The 12,605-nt window shown below is 37.1% G+C and overlaps 1 protein-coding gene and 1 long non-coding RNA gene across 2 annotated transcripts; both read left to right on the forward strand.

Moving 5' to 3' along the window:
* The first annotated feature begins 3,922 nt into the window (after positions 1-3,922).
* On the forward strand, positions 3,923-5,257 carry LOC114922115 (uncharacterized). The gene is made up of 2 exons (XR_010666676.1): positions 3,923-4,795; positions 4,936-5,257. It is a non-coding gene; the product is annotated as an uncharacterized lncRNA (long non-coding RNA).
* Positions 5,258-7,526: 2,269 nt separating this feature from the next.
* LOC110004693 (aldo-keto reductase family 1 member D1-like) lies at positions 7,527-11,482 on the forward strand. Its single transcript, XM_020660192.3, is given in 10 exon segments — positions 7,527-7,684; positions 7,894-8,061; positions 8,147-8,263; positions 8,709-8,786; positions 9,444-9,542; positions 9,544-9,567; positions 10,085-10,194; positions 10,327-10,492; positions 10,655-10,737; positions 10,951-11,482. Coding segments are annotated over 10 exon segments (981 nt in total). The 5' UTR covers positions 7,527-7,591; the 3' UTR covers positions 10,994-11,482.
* Positions 11,483-12,605: the final 1,123 nt, after the last annotated feature.

A 12,605-nucleotide genomic window follows, 5' to 3' on the forward strand; every position in this document is an offset into this window, starting at 1 on the left:
GTTAACACCAGAGGTTGCCACTTGGTGCTTTCTCTCCATGAGTTATGTGCTATTAAATTCCGGGGCCACACAACAATGCATTCAAACAGTGAATTCAACGTTTATTCAACAGAAATGCCTTTTGTTTGTACATTAAGTTGCATTTAATGACTTTGACCTAACAAGACCCTGAACGAGAGGGCTCTACCTCTCTGCTCAGCCTTGTACAGTTTCTCATGTTGTAAGATTGCAGGTTTGACTTCAGCTCTTTGCAGCTGAGGAACAGGGCGACAGATAACGTGTCAGCTCTCTCTTGAATCCCTTTTCATATTTGTCATATAAAGCACTTAGAACATAAAAGGATGCTTATTGTCTCCGCATCTTGGAAGATCGAGGCAGGCTCCTTTAAAGTCGTCGTGCGAGATGACAGCAGAGAGGCAGAGTAAACAGCCAAAAATAAAACAAAGCAGCGGTAAAGACAACGCTGTCAATCTGTCCGGGGCGAGCCAAGAGGCTCATTTAAATCACGCTAGAGCGAGTAAATCGAATTTAAGCATCTCCTTTGCCCACAACACATTTGGATTCTACTTGTGACAAGAAACAGCGCTGATGTCTAATTTAGAGCATGGCGAGCATACAGCAACAAATAAACACTCAGGTTTGTTCCACTTGTCCCCCTCAATTTGTTCTAGCCTTTACCCACAGCTGATGTCTCCCTCCACAACAAACAGCTGCTTCTGTCAGGGGGAATTCACAAGTGACACATGTGGCAGCCACACAATAATAAACTCTTTTTAGATGGCAGTATATATTTAACTTTGATATGAATCCGTTAATAAAATAAATAATTTGAATGACAGTGATGACACCTAGGTGACAGTTTCATTGACTTTCATCTTATGGTGGTTGAAACAAAATCTGTAGTCCTGTTTAGACTGCGTTGCCGCAACAGTGCAGTGACTTAACTCAGCCGTCATTACGTCTTTATACCTTCATATTGATTCCTCAACATTGTTAGATTGGTGTCCAAGTCTATGAATTCACTTTGCCTTACGACGTTGCTGAAGCGCACTGGAACTGTCATGACATGCACACACACACACACAGCGCTGCGCTCCCCGGCTGGCTCTGCTGATCCTGTCTCACCCTTGTAACAACTCTGTTATTACCTAATAAGACAGCACAGAGGGGGGATCACTTCATCGCCCCAATATTATGCCTCCTCGACATTCATATTGAAGCCGAAACATCTCAGGGATGTAGCTATCGCGCCTTGAAACTGCAGTCTTTAAAGGGCTTAAAAAATAATCCTTCATATGTAGATATTGGAGAAATGTCCATTTTTTATTTCTGTAACAAATCAATGAGCCAATTGGCCACATTTTCAAATAATGAATTAATTATATATATATATTTTTAAAATCTCACAAAAATGCCAGGCATGTTTACTTCCGTTTCCTGTCAAATGAGGAATTTAATGCTTTTAATTCCATGTGATCAGAAATTGAATATTCAAAAATTTACATGGTGCTTTTTAGTGTATTTTAATAACTAGTCACTGCTTGAGTCCTGAAAACTATTTGAAGAATTCAAAAAGTTGATAAAAGCATTAGTTTTAACTCTTTAACAATTTTTTATGCTGAAAGTACATTTTTATTGCCAACTGTGGACATTGGTGTCATGTCCTTTTGAAATGATTTGCTTTGTTGGTTAAAGATTATTAGAATAGTTACATGTAAAGTAATTTTTTTATTGTAGGTGAGGCAAAATAAAAAAAAAGCCCCTTTAAGCTCCAAAGAACTAAAAACTGTCCAGCAATTTTGAGTGTGTGTCCTGTTATAGGTTTAGAAGAGATATGTAATGCTCCTGTGACAAACCTTAGGGTTGTGTTGATGGATGATTTATCCTTGTGCTGATCTTGTCCTGAACAAATGCTAGAAGTGTTGACTGATGAAAAGTTTAAACTCATAATAATAATAATATAAATCTTTAGCTGATGATTGATGATTAGATGTATGATACTGTAAAATTGAGAAAGCGGGTTAATATAGTGGGGGGGAAACAATTGAAGTGATTTATTTAATGGCCCTTTAATTAAGATCCCTCACTTGGACCATCATGACACCATTTTCACATAAATTATGAAGACCATCATTTCATAAGGAGGGCAGTATGAATTCTCCTATGTTGTTATTTTATGTTAAGTTTGAGAGTTGCATTTTCACATCTGTGTGATTGAATCAAGCTTTATTTATAAACTGGACTGTTCGTATGACAACCTCATCATGCGTTGGAGGCTTGAGGTTGAACACCTTTGTGTGTGTGGTTTTTTTTTTAAGAGTTGTTGGACTGACAGTCTGAGATAAGAAGACTGGGCATCACTGATGGAGAGTGACCCAGTGATGAGCAGCTTGTTTTAAAAACTGCGTTGCTTTTCAAAAACAAACCCTTTCAACACTTTTTTTTTTAAATTCAGGAACGGCCTATTTGTGTTCTCGCCTGCCTCCAAAGCTTCATGACAACGTTTGTAACCTCCTCAATCAAAACAAGGTTTACGTGTAGTGTATGAAGTGGCGTGCATTATGAAAAAAAAGGGGAAATAATAACACCTAATAGTCAGCCTGTCAGATGTGCCTATCTGCTGTAGAGGAAACAAAAATAAATGTAACCAGATTTGAATATCTTACATTTGAGGCTGACGCAGAGAGGACGGATCAAAGGGAAGAGAGACACACCAGAAGAGGGAAGGGGGGCGTGGAGGGGGGGGGGGGCAATCATAAACACCTTGTCTCATATTAATAAGTGAGGGGAATGGTTTCTAAACCAGCCCGCAACATCAAGTTTCATGTGTTTGGGAAGGGAGGAGGTGTAAAGTGAAGTACATCAAAACATAGATAATGAGGGCTGGGTTAAAAATGGCTGTGCATGAAATATTGATCATAAGCTGCATTTTTATATCTTTAATATCAGAAACCAGGAATGTAAAGAGATTCCTGCTAACTATGACTGCAGGACACAGAGTGATACAGATTAGGAGGAGTCTTTATTTCATATTTACTCCAGTAAATTAGTCATTTCATAACCATATACTGTGCATCTTTTCTATATCTATGCACTCTGCTTCTGTTCTAGATTTAAAAGCCTTTTTTTTACGTTTCATTTTCTTCTTCTCCTGTTGTGACGATCAGACTTTTCATGTAAAACAAATCGCTCGATGGCCTTTCTCCAGTTCTTAAAAGCTGCTGAAATAACTGCAGGTTCTGTATTCTTTGCCAGTGGTGAGGTATCTGTGTGAAACGCTTTGACGCCATAAGAGCAAAATACACCTTCCACACCAGGGTTGAAATGAAGCCAAGGGAATCTGTTGTACCATTTTTGTTTTTAATTAAATGATGCACTTTCTTGCTGTCTAATGATGTTTTCAGGATCTGGCTTATTTAGTTTAGTTACTGAGTTACTGAGAATGTTCGGTTTGAGACTGCCTCATAGAGAAGGCTAGTGATGAAAAATATGATCAAGAGTCCGTATATTGTGCTTTATTTTGAAATTGACCGGATGCTCTGTGCGTTTCTTTGTCTGACTTCCTGTCCGGGCTGTCATATTCTGTCCAGCTTGACGCGTGCCTGCAGAGTACTCCGGCGAAAATCGACTTGCTGCGTATTAGAAACGAAGCAGAGCGCAGTGCCGTTGGTGGCACGCTCCGGTGACGGACCGCAGCGCGCCCTGTGTGAACACAATGATTGACTAGAGTGAAGGCTAAGTACAACGTAGTACGCGGCGCTGACGGAAAGCGGCGCGCACGGGGTATGTGTGAATTGGGGGTTAGTCTTCTTTGTTGTTGTAGATGATATTGTAACTTGCCAACTTTGTTACAAAAACAGAAATTTCCGAGACGCGTGCTGAGCAACTGACCAATAACGACAGAGCGGATCGGCAGACCAATCAGAGCAGACTTGGCCCACGTGGGGTCCAACAGTGGGGGCTCAGCAGAGTGTAGCTGACGGACTCAGAGCGTAGAGGGAGCAAGGAGGAGCTGTACATGAAAACAGACACCTTTTTATAACTTTAGCTATTGTGAACGTACAAAAGTAGAAACATAGATTAAATATACAAACCCCAAAAAGGGTATAATATGGGCTCTTTAAAAATGAAAGAAATTATTAGAAAGAACCATTTCTCAGAAATAAAACCCCTTCAGATGGTCTGTCCCAGTGATGTCAGCGATGACGTCATCAATCTGATAAATACCCAGGAAGTGCTGGGCCAGCGCCTTTTACCTGCATGGAACCACATGGGAAACTGAACAAACAGAGTTAAGTATGGTTAAGAGACAAGCTATGATATTTTACACTTCCAGAAACTAAATGAAAATGACTGAACTAAATCAAGACTGTGTGTTTGCTTAAAGTTAATTTATACTTTGATGTGAACTGTAAGTTAATGCTAACACAAACAAACCTGGGATAGTAAGTGCAGCGATGTTGCACTTAAACAAAAATAAATTAAAGCTAAATACACAACTGTAATTAATGATGTGATTTGATATCAAATGAAGATTTAAGTGACATGTGGTGAATAAGAGAAGAGCTTCTCACCCACTTTGTCACAATGTTATGTTAAGTTTTCTACGTGCTGATTCATATAAAGATAATTGTCATATTTCTCTGACCTTGTCATTTGGTAGGTCAGGTTTTTTCGTGTATTCTTCTACCTTTTTGACCCGTCCAGTGAATTAGATGGTGAGCCTTCACACCTGGATCTAAAGACAGAGACGCCTTGTGGTCACTGGACATGTTCTGCCGCACTCTTTGGTGTGGTAGGCCCAGTTTTTACAGACACCTTCACACAGCCCCACATACAATTCCATTTTTCTCCCCAACCACTTATACACACACTCACCCATCATCGCTGGAAGTTTGAATAACCAAGACTTACTTTTTTCCTTTAACTTCCCAGAAAACTTATGGACTGACACTTTTTGACTTTTCTTCATCTAAGACTATTCAAGGACGATTCAAAATACCAGCACCTCATTCTGTGGAAGTGTAAAATGGTGGCTAATGTGAATGGTGTTTGTAATAAGATTTTATTTCTTTACTCTGAACTGAAATGGATTTGAATAACTTGAAAATTAGATTTAGGTTTCAGATAACAAGGGTGCACCCAAGATAGAAAGGCCAATTTGATACTGAAAAACTGTTCTGTTTATTTTTGTGTATGGTACCAACTCACGTTTGTCAACAATTGTTCTACTAAAGCTGGTAAATGTTTACATTTATTACTTGTCTCTGAGCCTCATTTGAACACTCCACTTTGCTCCAGTAGTCGAACATATTGTTCCTTTAAAGTCTTATATTGCAAGTATTAGTCCCCCCCTTTTGGATGTTACAACAGCTTCTTCTTGTAAATATTCTGGCAGTGGCAGATTTATAATTTGGCGGTTCTTCTTCTTCTTGATGCTTAATAAAGGTTGGAAAAAAACCTCAGTGTGCTTCAGTGCAATCAAAATGGATTCAAAATAACTTATTCTAAACATGATTGATACGATTTAAAAAAAAAAAGTATAAATAAGAAAAAAATACTTAACTTTACACGTTACATTGTTTTTCTCAGAAGATTTTTAACTAACAATAGGAGAGTCTTCAAATTTAACACATCTGTTTGATATTTTAGCGAGTTTTGCCTTTGAGACATTTCCCATCTGATGCACCGTACACGTCATGTCTCCTCCGTTTGGATTGACAAAAGAAAAGTTTGTTTCTTTTGTTTAAACCTAAACATTTCTATGTATTTAATACACGGCGTTTTCACAAAAAAGACAGGGACAACATGACAGATATTTAAAATGGAATGATTAGAGACCAATTGTGGCATTGTAAAACACATTAAAATATAAAGATTTAATGAAAAATAAATGTTATAAAACAAATTAATCAGGTGATCTGAAGATACCATAGACTCTAAAAATGGAACATACAAAATAGCAAGGAAGAGGTTAAGTTAAGAGAGGCATTGAAGGTCACATATTATGTGAAATACACTTTACCATGGTTTTTCTAACACTAATGAAGGCAACCAACAACTCATCGAAAAATAAGCAATATAACAGGTAAAAACATTTGTAAATGTTTAGATGTGCTATTTGATCTGATCTGCTATTAAAGGTTGAAGAACTAAAGTTGGTCGGTTTCAATGATAAAACGAATAACCTCTAGAGATGATACCTTTTTTTTAATTGTTATTTGAAAGGCAATTGAAAGTTTCCACAAAAGCAAAGAGAATCACTAAACTGATTTAAGTTGACTAAAATAGAAATATATAACTAGACAATTTCACAGGAACTGAGTTGTGATAAGTACAACTGACTTGATGTCAAGTTTATTTGACTAGAAAATTGTATTTCTTTGGAATAATCACAAATGTGTCACAACTTATCTTTCTTTAAGTTCAGTTAACTTAAAATTTTAAGGCAGCCCGGACACTAACTTTTTTAAGTTATAAGAGCTTTTTCACAGTGTACAAATTAAAGAATGTAACTCAGGAGGTCATCTTTCTTGCTGCCAACAGCTTTGGTCACTCACAGAACGGACGGGAGAGGAGATTGAACTTTTTTTTTTAATGCAGTGACACTAACACATGTAACTGAGTTTGAATGATGCACAAGGTATGAATAATTAAAGGTAATCTGTCAGAATATGAATCATTTAAGCACACAAGCAGTAGACATTAAGAATAAACTGTCTTAATGAGAGGTAGGCCTATCTAAAAAATGACCCATAGAAATCATTGCCTTTTGAAATTACTTTGAGAATGTGTGCCCTCCTGCTTTAAAGGTGGAGTCAGTAGAAATGTTTGTTTCGGCTTGTAAACACAACATTGAAACTGGGCCGCTCCTCCATGGGCTCCACGCCACAATAAGTGCACGCCCACTGCAGGACTTAAGCGTGTACGTTTACTGCCTGTACTAATAATGCGAGCTATAGACCAGGGCTGAAATAGAGGCATGCTAAAATACAGGATCAGAGTGGATTGTTGTGCAAGAGACTTCACAGACATGTTTTGGGGACAGATTAATTTGAACTTGTTGGAAAGGAGTTCATTATGTGACCTTTAAACATAAAATTAAATTATTTTACATTTCCAACTTTAATCTTGTAATATTTTCTTCTCATACATTTACAGCTTTATTCTTGTAATATAACAACTTTATTTTTGAAAACATTAGGACTTTTATATTAATTATGTAGCCCAATACCTCTTTGAACGACATAACTACAAAAACAGCATGCTTTTTTTGTTTTTGTTTAACTATATAAGAAGACTATTTACACAAGACAATGAAATGAAGTAATATGTTTCAGCCCACTAAAGTGAACCCTTTGACTTCACCCTTTGTCTCATGTAAGGAAAACATCCTTAAAACCTGTCCAATTGCACAAAGTACAGAAGATTCCAGCATCATAGTCCACTTGTTTGGATAAGACTCTGTAAGTAAGAACTACAAACATTTGTGTATGTCAGCTAAAGTGTCAGGGTTCAAATTTCATGGTCCCTGAATATATTACCTATTAGGCAGGCTACAGCACGCTTCAGTTTATCAGTGTTAAAGGACATGAATCTGACTGCAGTGAGCCACAGTATCCCTCTCAGTGATGGGAACAGGATTCCACTGCTGGGACTGGGCACCTATGGGGACCCTCGAACGGTCAGAATATCTTTTGTGTTGCTAGATTTGAATAAGAGCTTGGCTTGATAATATCTGCTCTACCACTCTTAGTTTGTAGGAGTGCTGCTGCTTATTGCTCTCAGAAACTGGATAAACATTAACAGTTATTTAAATCGTCTCAATGTGAAAGCAAATGTCAATCCAAACCAGGTCAAATGATATTTACATTTTCTGTGGGTTTTCAATAGACGCCCAGAGGCACAGCTCTTGAGTGTGTCAAGCTGGCCATAGATGTGGGTTACAGGCATTTTGATGGGGCTCTGGTGTACTTCAATGAGCATGAAGTGGGTCAAGCCATTAGACAGAAGATTGCTGAGGGAGTCGTGAAAAGAGAGGACATCTTTTACTGTGGAAAGGTAAGACGATAGGTAACGTGCTTCGCTTCATGCCATTTTTTATCTTGTTGTTCTTTAAGTAGCTCTATTTTTCAATCTGCCCTAGCTCTGGAATACCTTCCATCCACCAGAGTTGGTGAGACCAGCCTTGGAGAGGACACTGAAAACCTTAAAACTAGACTATGTGGATCTCTACATCGTTGAGCTCCCTATGGCCTTCAAGGTATCTATACCACTTTTATATAAATGTTAGTGTACTAATCAGCCAGCTGTCCAGTGTCTGAAAATGTTCTTAATGCGCAGAGTTGATGTTTTATTTAATTACTACTTTTATAGATTTGATAAATATCAGTCATGGTAGACCATTTATTAAAACATTTAAATCTCACAGTTGTGTGATATGTTGCTGATGCAACTCTTAAAAGATTGGACATTCATGCCTATGTTTGGATAAGATCGGAAAAGTGCAACTTGGTGTTTAGGTCATAGTCTGATATTTGTTTATTTAGTCAAATGAACCCAACATCACCTCACCTTTAGGATAAGGTGCTGTATACATTTATAGGGACATTCCCCTGTAATAATATAATCAATATGGTCAGGTTGTTTAAGCAACAAGAATATGTATAAATGTTCACACAAGTGTTTGAATTATGCTTCAATTCCAGCCTGGCAATGAGTTCTATCCAAAGGACGAGGATGGAAAATACATCTACCACCACACAGACATCTGTGCAACATGGGAGGTGAGGTCTGTTGAGGTCACAGTGGATGTTTAGTGTTTAATGACTTCAATTCTTCCCCCTGTTGTAATGTTCTGAGAGGGTATTTTCTCACTTTTTGTAACATTCATTCATACATTTATGTGTAACTCTGTTTCAAAGAGTTATATACATACAGTATGACTTTGAATATTCAGACACAACTGAGCATGGTGAGATGGTGATTAACTGCATAGAGTTTATAAAGTATTATATTAAATTAAACTAGAGGTTATCTCATAAAATTTCAAATTTCATTGTGCAACATGACTTCAGTTGTTCCTTTCTCCAACCTGAAGGCTCGGCTAAACTTGTCTACATTTTAGACGTGCTTGTAATAACTTGTGACTGCCATCCTGAAATAAACCAGACATCGATAATTATGACAGTAAACATATTTAGAATTGGATTAAAGGAAAACCACTAAGTATGTGGCGTGATATTCCTCTGAACGTAAAGACTAATGTGTAAACATTCTGTGATGAAGTATCAAGGTCAATGTCATAAACAGCCATTGTGTGTTCAAAGGTCTGATTGTTCTTCTACACTGTGTGCTGTAGTTTTTTTCTCCACTATCTCAGTAAGTCTGTACAGATAATCACGCCCATGCTCTGCAAGATGTAAATCTTTTCCTCTCAACAGGCCTTGGAGGCTTGCAAAGACGCAGGATTGGTCAAATCTCTGGGAGTCTCCAACTTCAACCGCAGACAGCTGGAGCTGCTGCTGAATAAACCCGGCCTCAAAACACAAACCTGTATCCAACCAGGTGACCTCCACTTTAGATCCCTGACACCTGAATGGTCAGAGTCATTAACAGAAGAGATAACAGTCTCTATAGAAGAATATTATGGCAGTATATACAGCAGTGTATTAGACATGAGGCGTTCTTAGCTTGTTGTGCTTCATTTAAGAAATAAACTTCACATTTTATAAGAAAACTCTGACAGAAAAAGTTACTTTGTTTAAAGGATTATCCTTTACTGGTTGAAATTACAGGAAGGATTTTCTTCTGTCAGTCTACTTAGATAAATTAGTTCTTTAGTGGTCTTTGCAGGATGCTGTTATTCCCACATTGAAAGAGTTTTCTGAAGATGTTATATTAAAAGGGATACATGTAGCATACTGAGTACTCAACAGATATTATCGATGAAACGTTAAGTCACAAATTACAAAATATTCTTTATAAATAATAATGATTGGAAGTCTTTATTCTATTCTCATCCAACTGTCAACCCAGTGTCTGACCACTTTGGGCCAAATGTCTTCTTCTTACATACCTGTAGGTTGAATGTCACCCGTACTTCACACAACCCAAGCTCATGGAGTACTGTCGCCACAACGACATTGTGATTGTTGGATACTGCCCAATTGGCTCCTCCAGAGATGCATCCTGGTATGTAAGATAAAATGCACTTTTTATAGCAGATGTGATACTATTAACAGAAGATGACGTTAAAGAGGATAAAGAATCAATGTCCAATAACAAAACTAAGCAGATAAGTGAAGTTTTTCCTCTCTGGTTCAGGGTGAATGTGAAATGTCCCCCCATGCTGGAGGACGAGCTGCTTGTATCCATCGGGAAAAAGTACAACAAGAGCAGTGCTCAGGTGGCTCTACGCTTCAACGTCCAGAGAGGAGTCGTCGTGATCCCCAAGAGCTTCAACCCAGAGAGGATTACACATAACTTTCAGGTGGCTTTTATCAAAAATGATTACCTGATAAGAGCTTGTATCAACTGTACATAGTGAAAACACTTATCAATCAGATAAGTTATGGTGCTAAAACTCATATTTTATGCAGTGATTTTAGAGTAGACATACCCTGGTTTAATCAAATCACATATTTTGTTCCAGATATTTGATTTTTCACTCACTGAGGATGAAATGAAAGCTGTTGAAGCACTGAACAAAAACATTCGATTTGTTGAGCTGCTGATGTAAGTATAAGCATTTATAGATTATAGTCAAAGGAGAGTTCAGCCTAATACTGTACCTAACCTGGATGTATTTATATAGGTCCTACTTAGTACTTTAATACATTGTGTTGTGTTTTTTGTTCTGAAATGCAAGAACAGTTTTATTGAAGTCTTATTAGTCCTCATCATCGTCCAGCTCAGAAGTAATAACACTTTTTGTTTGTCCTAACACAGGTGGAGTGACCATCCCGAGTACCCATTTCATGATGAATACTAAACTTTGGGATGTTTTTCTGCCTCAATTCACCAATAGTGTTTACAATGTTTACACTGAACACTAGAGGGCACTAGTTCACAGTATATGAAACGTACAAGTAAAGGAACATTTAAAGGGGTTTACTTACAGCTCAAATATGTGACTACAAATTTGTTTTTTACTTTCAGTTTCATTGGACAATCACATGTTGCTCATTCAAATAAATAAATAGATGATTGTAAGCTAAAACTGATTTAAATGGAATTATTGCAACTACACACAAAGCTTTTGAATTCACATTGGCAAAATATTCAGTACAGAGAAAAATAACAATCACAGCAATCCAGATTATCGTTCAAATATTTTCAGATATGCCAGCTACTGATGTCCACATTATCACTATAGTAAATTTTAGTTTGAATGTCACGCTGATGTAGAACAAAACTGTTTGTATGCAATGCTGTTTGTAATGTTGGTTGTGTTAAAATAAAATAAAAACTTGTAACTTTGGTTTAAACGTTGAATGTGTCGTTCCTAATTCTCCAAGAAAGTCAAGTTTCTTCAAGTGATGTTATATACAACACAAGTTGACCAAAGCACTTTTCCATATTCAAAGGTAAGGCTAAAAAAACAACAGAGATATGGAACAACCTTTGACAAAACAACTATTATGTAAGTCCAACAGCCAAAAGTATAAAATGACCTTTGAGCTGTGGTTTCAAAAAAGGCTTGAAGTTGTGAAGGATCTCTTTAGCTGAAGCACACTTAAAAAGTCAGATGCTATTTGGAGGTGACACTGGGCAATGGGCATCTTTAGAAGTTCTAGATGAACGGATTTAGTATATGAAAAGCTACACTGTAAAAAAACAAACCTGTTGTTTGAACTTAAAAAAATGTAATGTCTGGGCTGCCATAATTTTCTAAATTGACAAAATTTGGGATTATAAATTGAGATAAATTCAAAACAAAAACATTACTGGTTTGGTTTCTATAAGTTTATTCAAGTTGTATTCATCTTCCTTCATGGCTGAAACCGTGAAGCAAACCGGGAACTTCTTTGTAAATTGGTTAAATTCTACATTAGTTGAGAAGAGATAAAGACGAGATAATGAGTCATCACAACATTTACACTAACTTATATCAAAAGGCAGAATTTAAGTTACCATGACTACTTGTCTTGACAGTGTAGTTATTATGATAACACTGATATTCTGGAGGAATTCAACATCTGTTTAGAGGTCAAATGAACTAGAAACATTCATGAAAAAAAGTCAATTAGAAACAATTGCTAATTTGTACATGAATACTTAACTGCTCCAGAGAGAAACATGCACAGAGCTGCTGCAGTAGATCTGAACAGAAGATAATGACCAGCCTGTTTGCAAAACTGGGATTGTAGTAATGAGAACTTTTTTACTTCACTTTAAAACGTTTAAATAACTAATAGAAACATTTAAAATACTCGCCCTGCTTCCCAAACATGTCAGGCTCTGAGGAATTTTGGCTGAAGTAACTTGTTTTTGAATGCAAGGTATCCTCTTGTTCGGCCTCATCAAAGGGGGCAATGAGGAGGAGTATAGAGACACAATAAACAACTTTGTGGAAATTTTGCATCCAGCTTTTAAATACATTG

Source organism: Labrus bergylta, chromosome 7 (assembly GCF_963930695.1).
Source record: "Labrus bergylta chromosome 7, fLabBer1.1, whole genome shotgun sequence".
Lineage (NCBI taxonomy): Eukaryota > Metazoa > Chordata > Actinopteri > Labriformes > Labridae > Labrus > Labrus bergylta.